General features: G+C 30.9%; 2 protein-coding genes and 1 long non-coding RNA gene across 4 annotated transcripts; 1 reads left to right on the top strand and 2 right to left on the bottom strand.

The window, feature by feature from the left end:
• Positions 1-143: 143 nt before the first annotated feature.
• LOC127276995 (uncharacterized) lies at positions 144-6,617 on the bottom strand. Its single transcript, XM_051297772.1, has 8 exons — positions 4,443-6,617; positions 2,895-3,107; positions 2,194-2,536; positions 1,920-2,117; positions 1,469-1,660; positions 1,230-1,392; positions 742-1,149; positions 144-634 (listed from the first exon to the last, which is right to left on the bottom strand). The coding sequence occupies exons 3-8, from the start codon at positions 2,512-2,514 to the stop codon at positions 459-461; spliced, it is 1,458 nt and encodes a 485-aa protein (XP_051153729.1). The 5' UTR covers positions 2,515-2,536; positions 2,895-3,107; positions 4,443-6,617; the 3' UTR covers positions 144-458.
• On the top strand, positions 515-25,936 carry LOC127276996 (uncharacterized). Of its 2 annotated transcripts, XM_051297774.1 has the most exons (10): positions 515-662; positions 3,406-3,753; positions 3,951-4,085; positions 19,055-19,252; positions 21,270-22,313; positions 22,747-23,430; positions 23,706-24,016; positions 24,195-24,479; positions 24,630-24,692; positions 25,668-25,936. In XM_051297774.1, exons 2-5 carry the CDS (start codon positions 3,502-3,504, stop codon positions 21,834-21,836), a joined length of 1,152 nt encoding a protein of 383 aa, XP_051153731.1. In that variant the 5' UTR covers positions 515-662; positions 3,406-3,501; the 3' UTR covers positions 21,837-22,313; positions 22,747-23,430; positions 23,706-24,016; positions 24,195-24,479; positions 24,630-24,692; positions 25,668-25,936. The 2 variants fall into 2 exon arrangements, with proteins under 2 accessions (XP_051153731.1, XP_051153730.1); XM_051297773.1 differs by lacking the exons at positions 515-662; positions 3,406-3,753 and adding an exon at positions 17,699-18,245 and having other exon boundaries at positions 3,949-4,085.
• LOC127276998 (uncharacterized) lies at positions 25,630-27,957 on the bottom strand. Its single transcript, XR_007842303.1, has 5 exons — positions 27,943-27,957; positions 27,484-27,763; positions 26,791-26,935; positions 26,575-26,690; positions 25,630-26,494 (listed from the first exon to the last, which is right to left on the bottom strand). It is a non-coding gene; the product is annotated as an uncharacterized LOC127276998 (long non-coding RNA).

The following is a 27,957-nucleotide window of genomic DNA, read 5'->3' as shown; positions in this document are numbered from 1 at the left end:
TAATGGCGGTTGCGTCCGTCGATGGCAAATTGAAGGCATTTGTGACGAAAATGATCAAATTCAACGAGGCGAGCAAACAAATGAACGAGCCTGCAATCAATGAGAAAGCCGCGTCATCGCGCAGTTTAATTTTCAATGTCACATTCTTGATACTCTACTCGATTGTGTCGACATACGGTTGTGACGTTCTCGAGGAAGGTGGCGACTCATTTTTCGAGCAATGGGTACGCGAGTGTTTGCCGGAACGTGGAAAACTAAAGTCACCGCATAAAATGCTGCAGAATAGGGTTACAGCACATTTACTCCGGGGAGATTGATTTTATGACGACTACGATGAATTGGGACGCGACCTTTCAAGCGGCAATGGGCGCCGTCAAGGAATTACTTTTCGGATGGGAATGCGGCGGATGTAAAACGATTTATCGATCGTTTACGAAATGGCTTCTGCTTTGGTGGACTCATTGATATATACGGACCAGAAAGACAAACTCATCCCTACAATTTGGACATGTGTTGTTGCCCTGTTCCCTGAAATTCGGCTCGCACTCCTCGCAGATGATTTTGTGTCCACATGGCACGAATGCCATTGTTGGAGTTTCGACCTGACAAATGCAGCACGTTGCTCCAGTCCTTTCTATGAACAGAAGAAAAGAAATTTACGGGTACGTATAATGTTACATTCAAAAAATTTCATCTTTATTAATATTTTTTTTTAAAATGATCTGAATTATTTTTACTCACCATTTCTATCATCTTGAATCACTTCGTGATTCTCTTGGTTTCGAGGTTCTGCTCCAATGTCATTTTCATTTTCCAGTTCGTTCTCCAAATGAACTTCTTGCGCCAAATCGAGTGCATTTCTTAAATGAAATTCATTCTCGAAATGAACTGCATTTTCTTCATCCTCGACACGGTTGTTTCTCATGCGAAACAAAACGACATTTTTCAATTCCTCGCCAAATAAATAAAATGCGTTGGTTAGGAATTCCTTTTTTGTTATTTTCTCCTCGTCCAGCAAAACCCATTTTTCTTTTATATTTGATACCAATGCCTTACTTAAATATCTCGGCGACTGCGAGAGTTGATATTTTTTTAGGCTGATATTTAATTTATCAAGATAAATTCGGTTTTGGAGAGCAGCGATTCCCTCTGTAATTAATAATAATAATTAATTTATTAATTGAATAATGGTAATTAATGTAATATTTAATAATTTAATAATAACTTACTTGCGAACTGCCAAACGTCAGAGGCGTTGACATTTGCCTTCAGCCTGTTGTCGAATAGTTCGAAGACATTTGTTAGTGAGAGAGGTTTTTTGTACATCGAATCAATATCCATATTTATCCCTCTAATCACTTCTTCGATCCCAATTAATAATATTCTGACGCTCTATAAAATAATAATTAATAATTGATACTTACTTATTTTTTAATAATAATAATAATAATAATAATAGTAATTATACCTCCGCATTTTCTCCCCAATCTTCATGTCGCCAATCGTTTAACATTAAAGGGATATCGACTGCCGGGAGCAGTGGCAAAACCAGCATATTTTGTAGTAATAATTTCATATTACTCTCCTGCTCGTCGTTATTTCCAATAACTTGGTCCAAATTCATTTCCAAATTGTTTCTCAGATACAATGCGAACACTTTCTGTATATGTAAGTAAGAAAATTAAAAAATTACTCAAAATAGCGTGAAATTTGTGTTGGAGGATTTTTTTAGGCAGGGAAAATCAGGGAATTGGAGCAAAAGTCAGGAAAATTTTTTAAAATGTCCAAAAATAAAACATTTTTAATGAATTTAAAATTTTCTTCCCGAGTATCAAATATTTTTTCTAAGGGAAAAGTCAGGGAATATATATTTTCATTTTCGTAGGACATCCTCATTAATGAATATTTTATTTTCTTACTTGCGAAAACGAATTTAAACTCTCGTTGACTTCCGCTTCGGGAAAAGTCAAACCGATGGCATTTTTTAACTCTCGGTTGATTGGTAGTGTTACATTTGCGATTTTAAATTCGTTGACGAGAGTACTGATTTTTTCTAATACTGCAACATACACTGCCTCTGATGTTTGCGTGAGGAGTACATGGGCCATTGGTAGAACCTACGAATTTGAAATAATAAATTGTTTTTAAAGTAAATATTTCTACAACAAAACCATTAAAATATTGAAAACTTACAAAAGATTCTTTCCACAGAATCATGAATGACAATAAAGCTGAGCATCCGACATTCTGTAGAAATCTTATGTTTCGTTTATGAATAAAAAACGAATTACTCTCGACACAAACGGATCGGCAGAAAGCTTCGTCTAAAATTAGAATTGATTGACTTTCCGGGTCAAATTCATATTTTAATTGTCCACTTTTGTGCTGGCGCATGTGAGTTCCTTCCGCAGAATTTATTATCCGCATGAAATCTTCGATGGACCTTATAACTGTATCGGGAGCATTCTCCCTTCTCGCCTTTTCCATCGTACTCTTCACTTGGCGAAAGGGCATTCGCTGTGCTGCATTCTGGTGACTGAAATAAATTCATTAAAAATTGTTAATAGCCTTTGATTTTTTCGAAAAATTTATAAAAAATATTATGTTTTTTTACACAAATTTTGAATAAGAATATATATACATATTTATAAATTAATTATATTAAATATATAATGTATAATATAATACATACATATTATATATATATATAATATTATATTTATATTTATTTCATATATAAATAAATATATTTTTTTAATTATTGTCCAACATTTGTGCAAAGAAAATAATATTTTTAGAAATTTTTCGAAAAAATGGAAAGCTATTTTATATATATTATTATATATGATAACAATTTTTTTATTGTTTCATATATATATATAATTAAAACTTACAACTGTGCTACCCGTTCGTATAGCGTTTCTAAATTATCTAACTGCGTTTTTGCAGTTCTCTTTAACTCATCCACAAAAGAGTTATTTTCTTCGCGTGTGAAGCTCGTCACTGGATTATGACAGTGATCCCTTTTCAAACTAAATACAGCAGTTGTAATGTCAAACTTTCCAGTTCCTGGACAGCGAATATTTCTATCTGCGCATCTCAGATGTCTGCAAATATTATTGTACATAGTAATAGCAAATAACTTTCACTTCGCGATTTATTTTTAAATTAAAATATTTTTTATTAAATTTCAATTAATTTTACATACAGCAACGAATTTGTAATATGAATGACAAAAGTAAATTGGTGTGAAATTTGTCAGTTAATTTTAAGTCCTAGAATTAACATTTTTTAATGGAAATATTTAGAAATTAATATAACGGAGCAAGACACCTTCGTAAAATTTTAATAGAAAAGAACTTATATTATTAAAAACAACAACATAATAATTGTTGTGTTTTGCAGAGCTGTTACGAACACAAATAATATAAAAATGGGTTGAAGTTCGCAAAATAAATATTATCGAATCCGAAATTCAGCGAACATGGAGAAACGTTGGCGATGAAGGGCCTCACCCTGAATATCCTCGGCCGCAAGGAGGAAGCATACGATCATGTTCGACGTGGACTCAGAAACGATTTGCAATCGCACGTGTGTTGGTACGTTTACGGATTGCTTCAACGATCGGATAAAAAATACGACGAGGCCATCAAGCATTATCGGAACACGCTCAAATGGGACAAAGGCAAAATTCAAATTCTTCGAGATTTGTCCCTTCTTCAAATTCAGATGCGCGATCTCGATGGCAACAAGGTTTATTTTTCATTTCACATATTTCAATTCGAGAATTTCGTTTCTTTTTGTTCTTTTAAAAAAATTTTACTTGACATAAAATTATAATTGCATTCCTCTCTTTCTTCGTTTTGTAATTTACATAAATTTTGTAAATACAAGACGGGAAATAAAAACATCGAAATGGTCAATTAAACGAATTTCGTATTAATTTTCAGGACACCAGGTATCAATTATTTATGCTCAGGCCAACCCAGCGAGCTTCTTGGATCGGCTTTGCAATTTCTTATCATCTTCTACGCGACTACGAAATGGCTGTGAAGTTTCTCAACATGTTTCGAAACTCTCCTATGGTAATTAATTTTAATTATGCTTTGGATTTCAATTTTCATTGGATCTTTGTAATACAGGACTCGAACTTTATGTTTTAATTTCTTTTAACGTGACATTTCAAATTTTATACAGCGTAAAATGAGACTTTTTCCTTTTCTCAGAAATGCGATTTTCAATTAAATAACTATTATTTTTTCACAAAATCAATTACTGCATGCGAAGGATTTTAAGCGATGTTATTTCTAAACAAAATAGTTTGCGATCATAAAGTTATGACAATTGTATTGGGTATTTTGTGACTTTTCCTATTTGTTTAGTTAAATTTACTGAATTGTGTGTTATAACTTTATGATCGCAAACAAATAATATATAGTTACACTTTACAAGGCCAATAGAAGAGTAACTATTCTTGTACGATTGTCATAAAAAATGTGAGAAACCGTAATGGGCGCGACTTCTTCTGATTTGCGTAAAAACACTTGTCTGCTTACTCATTGATTCGAAATTGAATCCGGAGTGACGAGAAGCGCGATAAAACTTATTTTACAAATCTAGGGTGGCCACAAGACCTTGAAACCTTGAAAACTTGGAATTTGACGTGAATTTTGTCAAACCTTGAAAAAGCCTTGAATTGGCCTTGAATTTTTTCTTGAACCTTGAATTTTACTAATTTTATTGCTAAATAAATAAACATGTGGGTAAAATTCACAATCTAGAGTCTGATTTGCTCAACAAACGTTTTTTTTTGCTTGTCAAATTTACATATTTCTATATAAAATGATAATTTCAGGGTATTTAGCAACCGGGAATTTGTTGGGATTTTAGTTCCACCGGGAAAAAAACCCGAGTAATTGCAGGCAATTTACAAAAATATTCGTGAATTCCTAAAAAAACAATTTCCGAATTTTTTAAAGCAAAAATTATGAGTTTTTAAAAATATTTTAATAGAATATATCTATGAATGATTTTAAAAAATATGGGAAAAATTGGATTTAAAATTTGAGAAATCCGGGAATTTTAAAAACATGTTTCGCAAGACACCCTGTAATTTTTAGACTTTGAAAATTTCTTAATATCCTGGAAAAAAACTAGAATTGGCCTTGAATTTTATCAACAAAATTTAGTGGCCACCCTGAAATCACACTTCAGTTGCCAACGTTGTGCCCTAATTTTATATCGGTTTTAAAACTCGTGGATACGGGTCATTCACAAAATCAAACGCCAAGGTAAAATACGAATTCGGTAACGTGGAACTTTACTAGACTTCAGACCGAATTCATTTCAAATCAGGCAGGCTTGACATGGTCTTTTAGGTCTTTCAAAGAGGAACAACTTTTGTGCAAGAAATTTTTTACATCTAGTGTATTTTTGGAGAAAAATGATGTTTTTCTTTGAAAGAATAGAAAATTTTTTTTATCCTGTACCAGAATCGGGCACAAGTTAAATTCTTATGGAAAGTATTCTTCCCTGTGAACACAATTCCCAAAAAAAATTGAGCAAAAAAAAGGTGGGGTTTTTCTCGAAGCTTGTACATTTTTTCTGGATGCTTCAAAAACTTTGGGATTTCGCACATATTTTAATATTGATATAATTTACCTGCTATGAAAATTTGGTAAGGGTTTTTTGCTCCGTATCGGAAATAATAAATTTGAAAATTGTTTACTTAAAAAGGTTAATTCCAGGACTTGAAGTTAACAAAAAATATCACATTGCTCTCATTTTTTTTGAAAATAGAAAAATATGTAAATAACGTTTACAAAAAAAGTGCAACATTTAAGATTACGAAATCACGTCGTGAACCTCCTGCTTCGAATAATTAATATTATTAAAGTAAATAACATTTTCACCATAATATTGTGGTCAATGAACTCATAAGATCATCAAGTTTCACATAAATTAAAATCAGATTTTTTAAAAATATGGTCGCAACGACTTTCAGTTGAAAGTTAGCGGACTGAACATAAAGTTAAAAATGGCTATAAAGACTTTTATCAATCAATCAAATTAATTGTAATAATTACATTACAGTTTCCTGAGCCCTGACTTTTCTATAATCGTATCCTCCAAATTGATACAATCTCGGTTCACGTCTTTGCTGCATTTTTCACACACTTTATATCGAAAAAAAAATATATTTCTTGAAATTTTTATATCATTACACGAGCGCGATAAACTATAAATTGCGAAAAAAAAATATCAAGTTCAGAGGAGCATGAGAGGGGATTAAATTTGAAAATTTGAAATTTTTATATCATTACGCGAACGCGAGAGAAACTATAAACTGCGGAACAAAATATCAAGTTTAGAGGAGCACGGGAGGCGATTAAATTTGAAAATTTGAATTTTTTATATATCCTTGCGCGAACGCGAGAAACTATAACTGAGGAAAACAAAAAAAATCAAGTTCAGAGGAGCATAAGAGGGGGATTAAATTTAAGGGGAATAAGAAATCGTTGTTCATTTTTTTCCAATCACATTGTTCGCTCGAAAATTTTCAACTCTCAATTTTTTTTTCAATTACGTCACTTGTTTTCAAAATTTACGCTAATTTTTTTTCAAAGTATATAGCTGTTCGCCTTATTTAGTTACTTTGCAAAAATAATTTATATATATTCAGTTCCTGAAATTAAATTATTAGTTTTTGATTTATTTGGAAATTCCGTTTTATAGAAAACTTATCTGCATTATGCTTTGAATTTTTTCTTCATTTTTTAAAATGACAATTTCGAATGTCGTTGAAGTCTACAACGTTCATGAACAAAAAAAAATTTTTTTTTTATTGATTTTAATTGGTTTTATTCTTTGTATTTTCATTACGTACTTTAACATTTTTGAATCTAATTTATTGTTTAGAAATGATTTTTGTAAAATAATAATTTAGTTATAAAAAAAATTTCTTTCGTTGATAATCGTTGTGGACTTCAATGGACTCAATTTCCATGGTAAGAAAGAAAATGAAAAAAAAAATATATATATATATATATATATATATATATATATATATTAATACTTTATTACATAGAAAATTTTTACTGCTTATGAAGAATATTTTTAAATTATAATTTAAAAAAAACAATGTTTAGTTTATCACTTTATTTTCGTTCAGTTTTTTGTATATTCAGTATTTTCAAACTTAAATTGATTAAATTATTTCACATAAATTAAAATCAGATTTTTTAAAAATATGGTCGCAACGACTTTCAGTCGAAAGTTAGCGGACTGAACATAAAGTTGAAAATGGCTATAAAGACTTTTATCAATCAATCAAATTAATTGTAATAATTACATTACAGTTTCCTGAGCCCTGACTTTTCTATAATCGTATCCTCCAAATTGATACAATCTCGGTTCACGTCTTTGCTGCATTTTTCACACACTTTATATCGAAAAAAAAATATATTTCTTGAAATTTTTATATCATTACACGAGCGCGATAAACTATAAATTGCGAAAAAAAATATCAAGTTCAGAGGAGCATGAGAGGGGATTAAATTTGAAAATTTGAAATTTTTATATCATTACGCGAACGCGAGAGAAACTATAAACTGCGGAACAAAATATCAAGTTTAGAGGAGCACGGGAGGCGATTAAATTTGAAAATTTGAATTTTTTATATATCCTTGCGCGAACGCGAGAAACTATAAACTGAGGAAAACAAAAAAAATCAAGTTCAGAGGAGCATAAGAGGGGGATTAAATTTAAGGGGAATAAGAAATCGTTGTTCATTTTTTTTCCAATCACATTGTTCGCTCGAAAATTTTCAACTCTCAATTTTTTTTTCAATTACGTCACTTGTTTTCAAAATTTACGCTAATTTTTTTTCAAAGTATATAGCTGTTCGCCTTATTTAGTTACTTTGCAAAAATAATTTATATATATTCAGTTCCTGAAATTAAATTATTAGTTTTTGATTTATTTGGAAATTCCGTTTTATAGAAAACTTATCTGCATTATGCTTTGAATTTTTTCTTCATTTTTTAAAATGACAATTTCGAATGTCGTTGAAGTCTACAACGTTCATGAACAAAAAAAAATTTTTTTTTTATTGATTTTAATTGGTTTTATTCTTTGTATTTTCATTACGTACTTTAACATTTTTGAATCTAATTTATTGTTTAGAAATGATTTTTGTAAAATAATAATTTAGTTATAAAAAAAATTTCTTTCGTTGATAATCGTTGTGGACTTCAATGGACTCAATTTCCATGGTAAGAAAGAAAATGAAAAAAATATATATATATATATATATATATATATATATATTAATACTTTATTACATAGAAAATTTTTACTGCTTATGAAGAATATTTTTAAATTATAATTTAAAAAAAACAATGTTTAGTTTATCACTTTATTTTCGTTCAGTTTTTTGTATATTCAGTATTTTCAAACTTAAATTGATTAAATTATTTCACATAAATTAAAATCAGATTTTTTAAAAATATGGTCGCAACGACTTTCAGTCGAAAGTTAGCGGACTGAACATAAAGTTGAAAATGGCTATAAAGACTTTTATCAATCAATCAAATTAATTGTAATAATTACATTACAGTTTCCTGAGCCCTGACTTTTCTATAATCGTATCCTCCAAATTGATACAATCTCGGTTCACGTCTTTGCTGCATTTTTCACACACTTTATATCGAAAAAAAAATATATTTCTTGAAATTTTTATATCATTACGCGAACGCGAGAGAAACTATAAACTGCGGAACAAAATATCAAGTTTAGAGGAGCACGGGAGGCGATTAAATTTGAAAATTTGAATTTTTTATATATCCTTGCGCGAACGCGAGAAACTATAAACTGAGGAAAACAAAAAAAATCAAGTTCAGAGGAGCATAAGAGGGGGATTAAATTTAAGGGGAATAAGAAATCGTTGTTCATTTTTTTTCCAATCACATTGTTCGCTCGAATATTTTCAACTCTCAATTTTTTTTTCAATTACGTCACTTGTTTTCAAAATTTACGCTAATTTTTTTTCAAAGTATATAGCTGTTCGCCTTATTTAGTTACTTTGCAAAAATAATTTATATATATTCAGTTCCTGAAATTAAATTATTAGTTTTTGATTTATTTGGAAATTCCGTTTTATAGAAAACTTATCTGCATTATGCTTTGAATTTTTTCTTCATTTTTTAAAATGACAATTTCGAATGTCGTTGAAGTCTACAACGTTCATGAACAAAAAAAAATTTTTTTTTTATTGATTTTAATTGGTTTTATTCTTTGTATTTTCATTACGTACTTTAACATTTTTGAATCTAATTTATTGTTTAGAAATGATTTTTGTAAAATAATAATTTAGTTATAAAAAAAATTTCTTTCGTTGATAATCGTTGTGGACTTCAATGGACTCAATTTCCATGGTAAGAAAGAAAATGAAAAAAAAAAAATATATATATATATATATATTAATACTTTATTACATAGAAAATTTTTACTGCTTATGAAGAATATTTTTAAATTATAATTTAAAAAAAACAATGTTTAGTTTATCACTTTATTTTCGTTCAGTTTTTTGTATATTCAGTATTTTCAAACTTAAATTGATTAAATTTGCATAAATTCTGTTTTAGTAAAATGTAAATTTATTGTGGTTTTATAAAATTAAATTTTTTGAATTTGACATTTTGGTAAAATAAGCACATATAATTATTTATTAAATTGTAGAATGTAATCAATAATTTATCCTTTTGTATTTTTAACGTGTTTGAACGACGATAGTTTTTCAGTAGTTTAAAATATAATTCGTCCATTAAAATGGGGACCAACTTTTTTCGGTTTTTATGTAATTTAAGACACTGCAAAATTTTTTATTTATGAGGAGGAAAATTTTTGATAACATAATATTTAATAATATATATACTTTCTGTATGAGAGTGCAGTCTGTTGCTCCACACCACAATATTTCGTTGCCCGCCGAAGGAAGGGCCAAGTTCTATGTAATTATAAATATAAAATTCAAAAAATACATGAAAAAATAATTTTATTGATCAAGTACTGTCAATTTTTTTATCATAGTAATTTTTTTCAAATTTTATTGATTATAGAGATATTCTTTTTTGTTTCAAAAATGTTTGAAGTTATTTTTTTCAAAATTAAACAACAGGTACAAATTTAATTATAATCCTTTTACTTCCTCGTTAATACTATGATCATCTTAATTTTATAATAGTAGCTTCATTGACTTCATCAGTATTTTTCGTGACGAGCGTATATTTCGTATTTGACAGTCTTTTGTTTTGTTCCCTACTTTTTACGCTTGTTAAAAAATTCGGATGACTGTGTAGATTCTTCTTTAATTTCCAAAGTAATATTTTTAAATCGTATAAGTAAAATAATTCAAGAAAATTATGCAGTAAATAGTTTATTAGAATACTCAAGTTTTATCTGATATCTGATAAAATGGCTGAGAATTTCGAGAAATTCCGTACATTTAAGGACCATATATTTTACAATTATCGGTATCATCTGAACAAAACCAGAGCGGATGGCACGATGTAAGTGTCATAATAATAAATAAAATATAATAAATAGTAAATAAAATCATCAACAATTTAATATATTTAATATATTAATTCTTTTATTTTTCTCAGTAAATTAATTAATTTTAGAAAATAATTGAAGTTAAAAATTAAAACTTTGTGTTTGTATTTGTATTTATATTTGTTTATAATTATTTTGTAAACTATTGCAATTTGAAAAATTTCATTTCGATTTAGTTTTTAAGAAATGTGATACTTTAAAAAAAGAATTTTATACGTTTTTAGATACAAATTATTTCATAGTAATTACTTTAAAAAAATAAAGTTTCCTATAAAAAATTATTTTTCAAATCGATAGTAGTAATAAAAAATAGACAATTTCGAATTCATTTATCAGCATTACTCAGCACCAACCTATGAATTTAAAAAGTTCAAAATGTTTTGATTTTTCCGGAGCGAAGTTTTTAATGTATAAAATCATGGGAAATATCTCCTGATTTTAAGTAAAAATTTTTTATACTAATGCTAAAATAAAATATTTCTATAATATTATTGATTATAAAAAACTACCGATAAGTGATTGAAAAACAAAAATAAATCTTACTTTAATAAATATTAACTAAGTGTAAGAAATATTGAATATATATGTATGTGTGTGATGAGATGACTCATCATTCATAGGCTTTTCTGATAAACTCAGTCTTCGACGAGCTACCGAATCATATGGTCGAAATAAAGAACCTTTAATTATATTTGATCTTGTTTTATTTCCTTACAATATCAGAAGTGGGATTATCTTATCACAGTGCCTACCCTTTCGGAAGCCATTCGGACAATTTATTATAAAATTTATTCTGTTTTTTTTGCTCGTCGTTGAACTCAATTTTTGACTAGGGAACGCGTCGTTTGTAATTCGATGTTTAAATAAAATTCGCGTTTTCCCGATTTGTAAAAGTTTTAAGTTAAACAAAAACCGTGATTTTATTCCGCTTAAGTTTTGGGACTAGTGAAACACGGGATTTATGTGTCTTAAGTTTTAAACGATAAACTATTTTTTGCGTTAGTTCTCGCCACGTGGGTCTAACACCTTCAGTGAATTTTCTGTGCATAAGAGTCTGTAAGACTCGGAATCCCTTCTGAAAAATTGTGTAAAAATTGCTTCCCAAATTGGTGTGTAGACAAGTGGCAATTGACTTCAGGATTGTGGAAAGTGTAAAATTGGAAAAAATTTAGTGAAAATAATTCATAATGGCGATCAGTGAATTGATCAATTAGTTCTCATAGTGAACACTTAGTGTCACCTTAATCGTTTCCCTTCGTTTAAAATTCGTCCTCTCTACGTCGTGTTCGGGTCAGTTCGTCGTCTCCTAAAATTGTGGGCAGGACTTTACTCCCACTCTTCACTATGGATCCCACTACGTTCACGGTGGCTACCCTCAAGATTGTGGCCAGATCTTGTGGATTGGCAACCGCTGGAAACAAGGCGGAACTGATAAGGCGTTTGCAGGAGCACGATCCTTCCGATGAGTGGATGCAACAAGCTGAGATATCACAGAATGATAACACGGTGCAGCATGCTCCGAACGGTGACACGGGACGAGACAACCCAGGGGAAGAACAAATAATAAATAATGAAATTGATCAGCGAGACAGAGAAATAGATCTGTTAAGAAGAGAGCGCGATTTAATCCAGCGTGAACTCGAATTGACAAGGCGCGAATTAGAATTGATACGTAATCCTACTCCTGTTCAGGTACCTTCTCATTCAAACATCAGTTTCCTCAAGGACCTTTTGAGCGAATTTACTGGTGAAGGTGCTGAATTTCAAAGATGGAGAGATCAATTTAATTTACTGAAAAATACATACAACCTAAATGATGATCTTGGACGTTTGCTACTTGGTTCCAAACTTAAGGGAAAGGCGCTTAAGTGGTTCCATTCTAAACCCGAATATGTGGGGAAAAATGTGAACGAACTCTTGTCTGAATTGGAGGCTATGTTCAATCATCGTCAAGATCGTATGACCTTGCGCAGAAAGTTTGAAGGACGTGCGTGGAAAAATCATGAATCGTTTAGTGATTATTTTCACGAGAAATTGATCTTCGCTAACGCGGTTCCTGTTGCAGAAGAAGAATTGATGGATTATTTAATAGATGGCATTCCTGAAACATCCCTACGTAACCAAGCCAGGATCCAGCAATTTAAAAACAAATCGGATCTTCTATCTGCATTCGAAAAAGTGTCATTAAAGGATAATGATAAGACTAATGGTGAAAATAAAAATTCTGTTTCCAAGGAAATTGTCAGTGAAATAACATCTAGGGAAAAAAATTCAACAAGACCTACACAACCCCCTCTCCGCTGTTTCAACTGTAGTAGGAATGGTCATATTGCTGCGAGTTGTACTTTGCCAAAGAGACCTGTGGGCGCCTGCTTCAAATGCTTTGAACTTGGACACCAGTCCAAAGATTGCACCAAGGAAAGAATTCGGCAACAAAAGAAAAACCAGGTTTGCAATGTGATCCTTAATACTGAAAATATTGGTGAAGTGTTATACGCGGATGTTGAACAAGAGCAGCTTACAACAGTTGATAACATTAATTCTGAGAATATGTTGAACGAGCAATGTTTTCGACTTCTTACATTTGAGTTTGATGATGGAGTGGGGAGTCACATGGTGTCCATAGACACACTCTTCGATACAGGGAGCCCCGTTAGTTTTGTAAAGCAGAGCCAACTTCCAGTGGGGAGCATTCGACATTGCGCAGCTGATTTTCAACAAAACTACAGTGGGATTAATAACAGCGTATTACAGAAGATAGGTTATGCGTCAGCAAGGGTAAGATTCAACAATGTTTTGTATGAAATCGAAATGATCGTTGTACCAGATAATACTATGAAAATGTCTGCAGTATTAGGTCGCGATGTTTTAAATAAATTTAATTTAGGTTTTATGGCTTTGCCAAAAATTGAAGCTGAAGTCATAAAAGAAATTTTTGCAGTCGATATTGAAAATGATAATATTTTGGATTCGTTAATAATAAATTCGGAAATTGATCTTAAGTTACAGTCAGAAATTAGAAATTTGTTTTTTAATGAATACTTGAATAAAGAAAAACCAGAATTTGCTAATATTAAAATTGAAATGGTCTTGAGGTTGACGGACGATAAAGTAATAAATTTCGGTCCAAGAAGACTTTCTTTTGAAGAAAAAAGAAGACTGCAAAGAATCTTAGATGACTTGCTGGCACGGAAAATTATCCGAGAAAGCAATTCTATATACGCATCGCCAATTGTTTTGACTAAAAAAAAAATGGAGAACTTAGATTATGTATTGATTTTCGATTTTTAAATAAAATTACAGAACGATTGAATTACCCTTTTCCCCTTATTGAAGATTTAGTTGATTGTCTACGTGGTAAAAAATGGTTCACGTTACTCGATTTGAAGGATGGCTTTCATCATATCAGTATGTCAGAAGAGTCAATAAAATATACGGCTTTTATTACACCCCTTGGTCATTTTGAATTTCTCAAAATGCCCTTTGGTCTCAAAACAGCACCAGCCGTTTTTCAAAAATTCATTAATAAAATATTTGAAGATCTTATCAGATCGGGTGACGTAATCATTTATCTCGACGATATATTGATTGCGAGTGAGACGATTGAGCGTCATTTGAAAATTTTAAAGCAGGTTTTGTCTTTAATGGTAGAGAATAAACTTGACTTGAGAACGGACAAATGCAGATTTTTACAAACAGAATTGGAATATCTTGGATATAAAGTCTCGGTTGAAGGCATAAAGCCAAATGAACGCGGTGTAAGTGCTGTCGTCGATTTTCCGGTACCGTGTAACGTTCGCGAGGTACAGAGTTTTCTGGGTATGTGCTCGTATTTTCGTAGATTTGTGGCCGGTTTTTCGATGGTTGCAAAACCTTTGTTTGATTTATTAAAAAAAGATGCAAAATTCGAGTTTGGTGAAGATCAGTTTCAAGCATTCGAGACCTTGAAATTAAAATTAATAAAATCGCCGGTGTTAAGCATTTATAGTCCTAATGATGAGACCGAATTACATTGCGACGCGAGTAAGCTGGGTTTCGGCGCAGTCCTATTACAAAGAAAAAAAGACGGTTTATTTCATCCAATCGCATATTTTTCGAAACGTACTACTGAGGCCGAATCTAAGTACCACAGCTTTGAACTCGAGACACTTGCAATTGTATACGCGTTAAGGCGTTTTCGAATTTATTTACAGGGTATAAAATTCAAGATTGTTACCGACTGTAATGCGTTAAAATTAACACTCGACAAAAAAGAGATTAACCCTCGAATTTGTAGATGGTCCGTGGAATTAGAAGATTATGACAAAACTCTCGAACATCGGAGCGGTGATAAGATGCGCCACGTGGACGCTCTCAGTCGAGCCGTAAACGTCATGGTAGTCGAGGATAATACCCTAGAATCGAATTTAATTATTAGTCAAAATTTGGACAAAGCTATTGTGGATTTGCGCGAAAATTTACAAGTAAAAGAGGACAAATTATATGAAATGCGCAACGGGATAGTTTATAGGAAACGGAACGGGGGAATATTATTTTACGTCCCAACAAAAATGGAAAATAATGTAATTTTGAAATACCATGACGAAATGGGCCATTTTGGCCCTGAAAAAACTGCAGAAGCGATATTGCGAAATTATTGGTTCCCTCAATTAAAGTCTAAAGTAAAAGCACACATCGCGAATTGTCTTAAATGTATTGCATTTTCACCGACGACAGGAAAGAAGGAAGGTTATTTAAATACTATACCCAAAGGAGACGTGCCTTTCTTGACCTGTCATATTGACCACTTTGGTCCAATCGACAAAAATATTGCAATAAAAAAGTATGTTTTGCTAGTGATCGATGGTTTCACCAAATTCTCAAAGCTTTATGCGGTGAAAACAACTAACACTAAAGAAACCATTGATTGTCTTTTTGATTATTTCAGAAATTATAGTCGTCCGAAAATAATAATATCCGATCGTGGTTCGTGTTTTACTTCCGACGAGTTTAAAACTTTCACTGACGAAAATAATTTAAATCACGTTTTAATTGCAACCGCGTCCCCTAAGGCAAATGGGCAAGTAGAGCGGGTCAATCGAGCTTTGGGCCCAGCTTTAGGAAAAATTTCCGATCCCACTTCCGGTAAGTTGTGGTACAGAATGTTATCTGACGTTGAATTCTCGCTAAATAATCTTGTGCATAGTACAACCGGTATAACACCGAGTAAATTGCTTTTCGGTGTTAACCAAAGAGGAAAAGCGTTGGATTTTGTCGCGGAGTATTTGGAGGAAACGGGGCGCGTTGAAGAAGATAGGAATCTTGAAATTATAAGAAAAAAAGCGAGCGAAAATATCATTAAGTCCCAAGATTATAATAAAAAAAATTTTGACTCAAAGCGAAAAAATCCGCATAAATATGAAATAGGCGATCTCGCAGTTATAAGAAACTTTGACAGTACGGTAGGCGTTTCACGCAAACTCATGCCTCAATATAAAGGACCGTATAAAGTAACAAGAAAATTAAGAAATGACAGATACGTGTTGACGGACCCGGAAAATTTTCAGATGACGCAAAAGCCGTACATGGGAACGTGGGAGGCTTGCAATATGAAGCCTTGGCACACGGATTTTGTTTCGTTGCTATGCGAACATTATTGTGAACATTTTCCTTCGGTAGACCAATTCGAGACGAATTATTAAGTAGGATGACCGAGTGGTAATTGTAAACTCAGGTCATATAATTAGAATTGTATACATTTTGTCGCGGAGAATTACATTTCAACCCCTTGCATCCTCAAGCAAGAATTAATCCCTACTTGACATTGTAGAATGCTAAGAGATTGAATGTGAATGATTTGACGAGAGAGGTGTGTTTTTCTAAAGATAGTCACGAGGCGGTCGAATGAACGAATATGCGTGGTAATTTCTGTGAGAAATTGTGTGTATACGTTTATCTGAAAATAAGGATTATTCGAACCGAAACAACAACGTATTAATTGTAATTTAAAAAAAAAAAAAATAGAAAAATTAAGTCAAAGAGAAATTTTAAATAAAACTATTTAACAAGTCGATTGGTATATGTATGTTTAAATTTTGTATGAGTGCGTATGTGTATGTTTATTTAATTGTAGATTTTATTATGTGAATTAACGTGGAAGAAATAAATAAAACGAAAATAAATTCATGCACGTGTATAATGGACGGATGATCGACGCTGTTGATGTTGATACGAATGCTTAAGGTACGACTGATATCGCGGCTTGATTGTGTGTTTGTGCGTGTAGGGATTTTATTGTGCAATAATTCTCGAGTATTTATAAAGTTTCAATTTTGAAGTCATTGTAAGGTTCTGTTTTAATAATTCAAAGATATTTGTAATTCGAGACGAAATACAGTCAGGACGGCCGAATTGTAAGAAATATTGAATATATATGTATGTGTGTGATGAGATGACTCATCATTCATAGGCTTTTCTGATAAACTCAGTCTTCGACGAGCTACCGAATCATATGGTCGAAATAAAGAACCTTTAATTATATTTGATCTTGTTTTATTTCCTTACATAAGTTATATATATTTTTTAAGAGCAATTTTTTTAATATTACATTTTTTTAACTTATAATGTGACATTTTCAGTCTCATTGACTAGTTAAAAAATACACTCATGGGTAATATTCTTTCTAAAACAAATATTGAAATAAATTATTCAAAAATGATTATTTTCAAATAAGTATTATTTTTCTTAAAAATGGATTTATATTATTGAAAAATAATCAATTAACCCTTCTATATATTCTCCATTCAATGTAATTTTTCATTAATGTACAAAAAATTGATCTGTAAAAAACTATTTTAAATCATGGAAAACCTGGAAAAGTCTTGGAATTTTATTTTCAAAAAGTGCTAGACACCCTGATTCTTTTTGTCAATTTGTAAAAATTTATAATCTGACAACTTAAGTAAAAAAAACAAAGAAAGTATCTTCTGAATTGCCATGTGTTCCAAATCTTTTTTGAAACAGCAGGTTTTACATGGCTAATCTGCTAAAATTGCATTTTATCGCACCCAACAATGTTTTGACCATTGCATTGAAAAATTTTCAGACAATACGAATGTATTTTATTAAAAAGTGGTCAGTGCAAAGCCCGTGGAGTTGAGAAAGATGGAGTTTTCACAGTAAAACCAGACCACACACATCACGCCGATATCATTGATAACAAGAAACGGAAAATGAAGCAAGAATTGTGCGTCAAGTCAATCAATGAAGGAAATAAATTTAAGGAGATTTATAACCAAACACGCCGTAATCATCCTGAAGCCGCTGTCCATCTTCCATTTGCAAAATGTGAAAATCTAATGTTCAAATGGAGGCGCACAACTTGGCCTCGGAGACCGAATTCATTGAGGGAATACGCACAACTTTTGAATTCACAAGAATATGACTCATGGCGACAATATAATGGAGGAGAATTCACAGTGTCTCACATCACTGACATCGCAGGGTCCAACTCGGTAATTTTTATTGATCCGTTATTTGCGAAGAAAATAAATGAAGGAAACAGTTTGAATATTGACGGGACATTCAAAATTGTGCCGCAAATAGACGACGGTAACATGTTCGTGACATTTATGATGTCACGTTTTAATCACGTAAGCAAAATGTTTTTCAATATTATTTTTGAATTGGGTCAAACCATTGAAAATCATCTGAGAGTGGTTGCTGACATATTTTAAAAAAATCTAGTTTTAAAATAATCTAAAGCTAGATGAATTTCTGAGTTTATTGGTCACAATATTATCGTGTAAATTTTTTTTCGTTTGAAATTATAATTAATTCAAAGTAGGAGGTTCTCGACGTGACTTCGTAACCTTGAGTGTTGCACTTTTTTTGGAAACGCCATTATTCAAAAACTATTAAATATTACATGTTATTATTTACCGGAAACATAAATCAATTTATTCAACATTAAAAAATGATGGAATTATTATGTAATTACTTTATTTTAAGATACTAATTCGAATTTGAAAATTTGATGAGTAAAAAAAATTTCACAATTTTTCGAAGCTTGTACATTTTTTCTGGATGCTTCAAAAAATTTGGGGTTTCGCACATATTTTAATATTGATATAATTTACCTGCTATGAAAATTTGGTGAGGGTTTTTTGCTCCGTATCGGAAGTAATAAATTTTAAAATTGTTTACTTAAAAAGGTTAATTCTAGGACTTGAAGTTAAGACTCCTACTTTGAATTGATTATAATTTCAATCGAAATAAAATTTACACGATAATATTATGACCAATAAACTGAGAAATTCATCTAGTTTCAGATTATATTAAAACTAGATTTTTTAAAATATGTCAGCAACCACTCTCAGATGAATTTCAGTGGTTTGACCCAATTATGATATGAATTATATCAGAGACAAAAGTTAAATTCTTATATTTGTGAAACATACAGGGTTTCCCATTGGCTTATGCTCTTATGGAAAATAAGACTGAAACAGCATACAGATCAGTATTCCATGAAATACAAAGAATCGTTCCGGAATTCAGTGCCACAACCATTATGACGGATTACGAACCAGCTTTGCAGAATAGTGCGCGAGCATTCTTCCCAAACGGTGAACACCACGCGTGTTACTATCACTACACGCAGGTAAATTTCGTGTGGAATAATTATAAATTTAATAACAATAACAGGCTTCTGAGTGTGTTACTGTTTTACTTTTTTGACACTTTTTTTGAACAATGCTACTTTTTTACTACTAATTTCGACAAAATTCTATTAAATGCTACCTTTTTCTAAAAAGTGTCAAAGAAATTGCCAAAATTCAAGAATTTTAATTTCAGGAGTGTAAAACAAAAATTAAATCTTTCATTTACCACCTTAAAATTTATTAAATATAATAATATATCAATAATAATTTTATTTAATAAAAATAAATATGGGGGATTTCACGTCAGATGTTAAACACATGTTAAATTCGGGCAAACAATTTTTTTTCATTCCTTGGAGAAAGAAAAGGTATACGTATTTTTTTAAATTTTTTTTTGGAGGACAAATTTCCGAGTAACGAATTTTAAAAAATTTTTATTTTTTACAAATAGACCTATTTTCAATGACCTTTAACTCGAAAATGATTGATTTAAGAAAAATATCGCCAAAGGGAAAAAGTTTGGTTTTTCTTCGACTTTCAAATTAAGTTAACAAAAAAAAAAATTTTTTTTCAATTTTTATTTAAACAATAATAATTTTTTATAAACAATTCTACTTTTTCAATTGTTTAAAATTTCATTTCTTAGCTGATAACAATAAGAACAGTTTGCATTTAATTCTAGAACGGGCCTGATAAAATTTCTTGTTTATATAATTTGTTTATTAAAAAATAAATTTTTTTTGCCTTTTTTAAGGTTCTGTTCACGAAGTGAACCATGAAGGAACCCTTATGAAATCGTTTATGGTTTTTTGGTCCCCTCCCCCTGCCAAAATTTAGCCATTTCAACTAAATAAACTCAAAATTGGTACCCATACGTATTTTTACGTTTAGGTTTCACGAAAAATATAGCGAACCCGATTAGAATTGATCTAAATACATTTTTTTTTCGAAAAACGTGTTTTTTTCTCTCAACTTTTACAATTTTAAAGCTAAAGAGTTGCAATTTGGTACACATACGTATTTTTACTAGTAAATTTCACGAAAAATATGGCGGACCTGATTGAAATTGATCTAAATGTACACTTTTTTGAAAAACTTATTTTTCTCGAATAACGCTTTTTTCCTCGTTAATTTTTACAATTTTAAAGCTAAGGAATTGCAATTTGGTATACTGACGTATTTTCACGAGTAGATTTCACGAAAAATATAGCAGGCTAGGTTGGAATTCATAAAAAATTGAAATTGATACCTACATATTATCACGTGGATATTAGGAAATTAGGAATTGTTTAAAAACTCTTTTTTGGTAAACAATTTTTTAATTGTGATTTTTGCGCTAAATGACAAGAAAAAATTGTCGAATTTAAATGATTGTAAACGGAACCCTAGGTTAGCGAGTGTAACTCGCACTTGATCAATTTTTTCATTCTTTCAATCAAAAAGTATTTTATTTTTATTTTCTACGAGGAAAATGAATAACTCTAGAGATAAAAAAGTTTCTGTTCTAAAAATTGAAAAAATGCCAAAAAAAATGTTTTTTATGTGAACAAATTATTTAAATATTAAGATATTATAAATATTTAAAAATTTAAATATTTAACTCCAAAACTGTTTGCAAACTATATTTATATCATTCTCAGATATGAAATAAAGCAAAAAGAATTGAAAAAATGTTAAAATAAAAAAAAATGAATTTGTTTATAAAAAAACTATGATTTTTTAAATAAAAATTCAAAAAAATATTTTTTGTTAACTTTATTCAAAAGTTGAAATTTAAAGTCTACAACAAAATTTTTAATTTTTTATTGACATTTAAACATTTTAGATAGATGACAATTATCATTTAAATTTTTTACCTAAAAAGTTAATTTTACTCCACTTTAAATATGCTACTTTTTTCCTTATTTTTTCAATTTTGAGGATACTTTTTTCCTCAAAATGCTACTTTTTCATTCATTTTTGCTCACCTACTAGAGTTCGAAGTCTGCAATAATACAAATTCATTTTTATGACCAGTCCATCTATCGCAATGCTGTGCAACTTGATCTCAAAGTGTATCTGACGAACGATCGCGAGGGAAATCAATTTCTGCGCCAAATTTTAGCCCTCGGATTACTCCCGCACCATGTCGTTCAGCAAACATACCGAGCCATAAAGCGATCAAAAAGCCAACGGTGCTTAAGGATAATGCGTGCTTTTTTAATGTACTTTGAGAGGCACTGGTTAAGGAATATAACGCCAAGAGTTTTTAGCGTTTTTGGATTGGCAAAAAGAACGAACAATACAATCGAATCCTACCACAAGGTTTTGAAAAGTCACTTTGGAATCCATTCAGCCATTTGGGCATTCACGAAAAGTTTACTCTCATTCCAGGAGGGTTTCATTCTCGACTTAAAGACTTTGGAAAGGGGAAACCAATTGACCAGAACTCCTAAAGCCATTACCATCATGAGAGATCAATTCATTACATATGGTTGGACGGAGCTTCAAGCCGGACGCAAAACACCATTGGAGTTTCTCAATGAATACGTTGCGTTCAATCGACAGCCTTTGGAGCGATATTTGGATATTTTCGGAATGTAATCCGACAAGGGAATACTACTCGGATTTTCCACAACTACTACTACTTTTCCATAAAATCTTTTTTAATTTTTAATTACTTCATTAAAATTTTAATCCCATCTAATGAAAAAAATAAATGCTCTTCAGAAATAAAGTAAAATTTTTTCAATTTAATGTTCCAAAATGTTGTGCTGAAGTGCCGTTTCTTCTGATTCATATTTATAGAATCATTTCTCGTCACTGGATACAATTTTCTTTATATTTTTTTTGTGTTAAATAAAATACTCGCTTGGTACAGCAAATCTGCGAAAATCACATTAACATCAATGAAGATGGCGAAGAATGGCGAAGAAAATCAATAAGAACGAGAAAAAAACAATTCTGAAAAATATAACGGAGGCAATGTCAATGTCAGTTGAGAATGGGAGATATTTGGAGTTACCTCAGGTCCAAGTGCCTGATTGGTGTTTCCGATTGTTGTCTCGAGTTTAACGTTTGGTGAGTGCATTATTTATAGTTTTTTTTCAAAAGAAGTACTCCACTTCACACTTTTTCTGCTTGCATCTTTTGGTGTTGGTTCTCTAGATTCTGAAGAGAAATGTAACACGCATGTTGATCATTAAAATCAGTCGAAAAAGTTTCCTGATTTTTCCCTGAAATTTTCTTGACTTTCCCTGACCTCTTTTTTCTAAATTTTCAAACTAAAAATTGGAGAATTTTTATTAGTCAGAAATTTCCATGACTAATTAAAAATCCTCTGTCTTCTCCCAGACTTCCAGGTTTTCCCTGACTAGTGGCGACCATGGCTTTGTAAGTTTTTTACCCCTTATGAAAGCAAAAAAGAAGTTAAAAAATACCAATTCACAAATTTTTAACCCTTCGAAGCGCAAATTTTTCATGAAAAATAAAAATGTTTTATTACAAATTTTAGATTCCAAAGAAACAAACTGTCGCGCAGACATCGGCAGAGCTCGCCCGGGTAGTCGAGGTGATGATGTTGTAGAACGTCCCATATCAACAGCGCCAGAAGGTTTACAGTGCCTGCAAAAGTTTCAAGGAATCGTCGTCATTGTGCGTGCAATGTTGACTTTACCTCGCACAAAAATCGCCCGATCGTAGCTCGATTGTACGTCATTTCGGGCTGCAATTGCTCGAGCACTGTATCAAATACAGATGGACGCAAATCTTCCAATCGGAAAAGCTCTTCATCAAGGAGAATTCAATGAAACTCTTGCAGGAAGGCACGGAACCATTGCTCCAAGAGGAGGCCCACATCAAGGACGCACTGTCCCGGGTGATTGTCGAGTTGATAAAACGCGAGTGGCCTCAACAGTGGCCGACACTTCTCGCTGAGCTCAGCGAGGTTTGCACTCTGGACGAGAGTCAAACGGAACTTGTTTTGCTCGACTTCCTGCGACTCATCGAGGACGTTGCGCTTCTTCAAACTCTCAAATCGAATCAGGGGCGGAAGGATATTTATCAAGCGTTGACTACCAATATGGCGCAGATTTTCGCCTTCATCCTGAGATTGATGGAGCAGTATTTTTCCGAGTTCCAGAAGCAGGCGAATCTCGGGAGGAACACGGAAGCTGCTGCACACAGCGGAGTCGTTCGGGTGCGTTTCTTTGTAGTTAATGCGTTATTCATTTTATAATTAAACTTTTAATTTTCTATCTGATTTCAAAATATCTACGTTGAAATTTTTTATTTCAATGCTTTTAATTCCAGATAAAAATTACAACATTTTTAGTAAATTATTTTTCTTTGCTAGAAAACGAATATTTCAATCTCTATATTGTCAATTTTTGGCATAGATTGTTGTAAATTTGAAATGTAATATTTTTTAATTCTGAAAGAATGGAATTGTTCGTGATTTCACATTTTTTCCAGGGGGTTTTGAAAACCCTGACCGGATTCGTCGAGTTGGTTTCGATAAATCACATAATGGCGGATGAAGGTCGACTTTTGCAGATTCTTTGCCTCCTTCTGGGAAATTATAGGTGTTCAGATGCTCGGCGGCAGAATGTTTATTGCATGTGGTGGACAGGAAAGGAAAGGCAAATGGTCGCAAGCAATTGATAGTTTTGTTCAACGAAGAGACTCCTAGATGCATTCATGTTACGGCAACTGCGGCTCCTCCACCTCCTGGACCCAATAATCTCTATGAAACCCATTACCTTTTCTTGAAAAAACTGACTCAGGTAATTATTGACGAGAAAAAATTTTTTAATTTAATTTTCATTACCCGGCAATGAAATACTTAAAAAACACAATGAATTTCAAAATAAAACCTTGAATTATTAAAATTTTCTGAAATGACATCTTTTGAAATATTAGTTGTGTCAGTTAAAAAACTTTATTTGGATTTCACATTTTTAGATGTTAATCGGAATGACAACGCAACTGTATCTGCTGTGGGGCAAAGACGACAGTTCCGAAATTCGTCCGACACATTTTAACATTTTCCTCGACACTGTTCTCCATTTCACGATGCATTCCAATTTGACGTTGACGCATTTAACAACTTGCCGCGAGAGACCAACTTTTGATTAGCTGAAATCTATTCTGCTAATTTGATCCATGTGACTGCACCCTAAGAGAAAACGCATTCAAAAACAAAAGCAAACAGCTATAGCAAACGGATAGCGGAGTGATAAGAAAAAGGTAATATAAATTTAAATTTATCCTATTAAAATTTCACAATAATCTGAAACTGTTACCTATAAAATTAAAATCATTTTTTATTAAAAATTTTGTGATTTGTGATCCTTTTGCAATGCAATACAATAATATAACTTACAATTTTTTGCATAGGCGTCCCTTTTAATCGGAACAATTTTTCGAGATCAATCATGGAACGTGATCAAAGGAGAAATGGTAAATAATTTAAAGAATTATATGCACTGAGAAAAAACCGTTGTAAATTTATAACGTCCAACGTGACTTTATCAATGGACAACGTCTGACATTGTAAATTTACAAACGGTCAGTTTTTGTACAAAATCTTGCAATATACTGCAAGATTTTGTACAAAAACTGACTACAACTACAACGTCAGACGTCGCTTTTTTCCTAACCTTAGTTTTCCTACTATGTCCAACGCCATAAATTCAATAACAAATTCATTTGTAAATTTACAATCAGCTTGTAATCCTATACTCAGGGTGTCTAGCGACCTGGAATTCCTTGAACACCTGAACAAGTCCTTGCATTTTTTTGTACCATTTTTAGGTTAAGAAGTTCAAAATGTTTTAATTTTTACGGAGAGAAGTTTTTAACATAAAAAATTATGGAACAAAATCTCCTCTGCTTTTAAATAACAATTTTTTATATTAATGCAATACAAAATAATATAACTATAAATTACAATAAAATATTTCTATAATATTTTTGATTATTAAAAACTACCTATATAACTGATTGAAAATTATAAAAATAAATATTTTTTTTAATATTATATTTTTTTAACTGATGTGATATTTTTAATCTCATTGACTAGTCGAAAAATACATTTTATAGGTAATCAATTTTTTAACGAAATAATGAAATACATTATTCAAAAATTATTAATTATTATCATTTTCAAGTAGGTATTTTTTTAAATGGGTTGAAATGATTGCAAAATAATCAATTAACTCTTCTGTGCTTTTGTACATTTAATGTATTTTTTCATTACTATGTAAAAAGGTAATCAGAAGTTACCCGCGCGCAAATTTTGCTAATAATATATAAAGTAGAATACTAATAAAATAAGTTTACAAACTTTTTTAAATTTTATATCATTAGATTTTTGTAAAAAAAATATGTCAGGTAATTTTAATTTTAGGTTATTTATTATTTAATTTTTTACAGATTACAACAGAATTTGCTGTATATGCCAAGAAGCCCCAGCCACACATTCCTTTGTGCCATGTGGACACATAATAATATATTTAAGTTGCAAACCGGCATACGAATTCGCCAATCACCTTGACTTCTGCCCGTTCTGCAGGCAGCCATTCACATTCATTATGAAATTATTTTAATTTATTGTAATCCTACATTATCATGTTTTATATTATATATATTTTTAAATATTTAAAATATTATTAATAAAAAGGATACTAATTTTTATATAACAATTCAATTCTTAGTTATTAATAATTTAATTTTCAATTTTTAAAAACCTTTTTCCCAAAATATTGAAACATATTCCTCATGCTCCATATATTTAATTCTACCAAAAAAAAAAAAAAAGAAAAATCTATTTCATTTACCGACAAGATACAAAAATCTTCTATTTATATAATTGTACATTCTATCCGTTGCAAGTTCGGATAAATAAAATTCTATCATAAAATATTTCTGCATTTAAAAATTCGACTAAATTAAAATTTCATTGGACAGAATTTCTAACTAAAAACAATTTGGCTGAAAAAATCGAACAAACGACATTTCTGTTAGATGAAAATTCGTAATAGTTCTAGTTCTATTAAATTAAATTGTAACCAATCAAAGTTCGTAGTCAAACAATAAAGTAAGTCGAAAATAATTCGAGTAACCTAAAACTGTAGAAGATTTCATTATCCCAATAAAAAGTTCAGCAGACTCAAATTCCGGTGGGGTTTGTGAAACGCGTCATATTTGCTGATTCGTTGCAAAACTGCCGCGTACGAAACCAGCTGAAAAATCAAATTGATCTATTTTAATTTTTTTAGAAAAATTCATGACATAAATATTTGCAAAAAAAAGGAATAATAAAATAAAATTTTGCAATCACCTGAGAATTGAGCGAATGTTTGAGGTAAATGATTTGGACCCGGACTAACTAGAGCTTGTTGAAGTATACAGTCTGCTAGATTGTAGAACTTGGCCACTTACACCTCGCGGTAAAATCTGTCAAATGAAAAGAAAAATGTTTCGCAATAGAAAATTTACTAGATTTTTATTACGTTTAATTTTACACGTTTTTCGTCTTTGGTGGAAGATTTCTTACAGTTTTAATATTTATGCCCCACTGTAGATCACTCCAACGTTCATGCCAAGCTCTCTCAGTAAAAGAGCCTTTAGGCTACTAGTTTTGCTGGTAACTTTATCCATTGTCAAAAGAATATTACACATGATGTTTCGCTAAAACGAATCTGAAAATTTCAGATAATTTAAGCATACAATTTTATAGAGTTACCGATTTTTTAAACAATATTGCAATATCATATTTGACTGTAAAATAATAAAATTATTTGAATGAGGAAATTTTATTTTTTATTTATAGATGTGAATGAATAAAAATAAAAAATATATCTTAATAAATTATAAATTTGTTTTTCAACAATAAACTGCTTTATTTATGAATGAATAAATCTTTACAATTGCAAATAATTGTATTTTATTACTTATATATATATTTAATCAACGAACTGTTAACCAAAAAAGCATGACACTTTCGATATGTCATCAACATTTTCAAACTATTCGTAACACAAGACAAAGCATCTTAAATAAAAAAATGTAATTTGGACATTAGTATAAAAACGAAAGTATTAATCTCCAAAGGCTTATTATTGTCATTTTTATGCGAAAGAAAATCTTGGAAAATATTAAGCAATACAAGACCAAACTAACCTATAAAATTGTGAATACGGATATTTTATTTTTGCCCTGACAGTAAATAACAAAAATAAAAACTCACGTGCATTTACCCTCGACCTTGTATAATAAAATCACTGCAGAAAACATATTTTTTTATATCTGTTATAAATCAAAAACTATTTATTAAGAAAAAAGTAACAAACAGTACAGACCCTCTCACGGTGAAAATTACCAAGGCATTGTCGCGCTTTCAATTCCTTTCAGAAATAATCAGTAGAGCCCTCTACATCTACTTTTACCGACAGAAATAAATTCACAGGGATGAGAAACTCATGTCCAGAGAGTGACTTCTTTTATTTTGTGACAAAAAAAAGCTGACACTAGAATATTTTCGAGATTATTATGATATACGATAATACTGTTGTGCAAATTGAGGTTAGATATCAAGAAATGTTTGTTAATTTACGTTTATAAATTAAAATATTTTACAAAGTAACGATTAGATTAAAAAAAAAGTAGACAAAATTAAATTTTATTTTTATAATTTTGATAAACTTACATCTAGAGAATTTTA

Source organism: Leptopilina boulardi, unplaced genomic scaffold (genome assembly GCF_019393585.1).
Source record: "Leptopilina boulardi isolate dan_hultmark-lab unplaced genomic scaffold, ZJU_Lbou_2.1 LbouV2_162, whole genome shotgun sequence".
Taxonomy (NCBI): domain Eukaryota; kingdom Metazoa; phylum Arthropoda; class Insecta; order Hymenoptera; family Figitidae; genus Leptopilina; species Leptopilina boulardi.
Note: the sequence above shows the minus strand (reverse complement) of the source record. Positions and strands in the feature narration are given on the sequence as shown.

What these genes read in the sequence shown, in the direction of transcription:
- LOC127276995 (XM_051297772.1), bottom strand. Translation starts at nt 2,514, where the DNA reads ATGCCCTTTCGCCAAGTGAAGAGTACGATGGAAAAGGCGAGAAGGGAG. An exon ending in TTCTGTGGAAAGAATCTTTT is followed by an intron (nt 2,118 to 2,193) that starts GTAAGTTTTCAA and finishes TCAAATTCGTAG; the next exon opens with GTTCTACCAATGGCCCATGT. An exon ending in GATTCAAGATGATAGAAATG is followed by an intron (nt 635 to 741) that starts GTGAGTAAAAAT and finishes TTCTGTTCATAG; the next exon opens with AAAGGACTGGAGCAACGTGC.
- LOC127276996 (XM_051297773.1), top strand. Translation starts at nt 17,826, where the DNA reads ATGAAGCAAGAATTGTGCGTCAAGTCAATCAATGAAGGAAATAAATTT. An exon ending in TGATGTCACGTTTTAATCAC is followed by an intron (nt 18,246 to 19,054) that starts GTAAGCAAAATG and finishes TGAAACATACAG; the next exon opens with GGTTTCCCATTGGCTTATGC. An exon ending in GTTACTATCACTACACGCAG is followed by an intron (nt 19,253 to 21,269) that starts GTAAATTTCGTG and finishes TTTTATGACCAG; the next exon opens with TCCATCTATCGCAATGCTGT.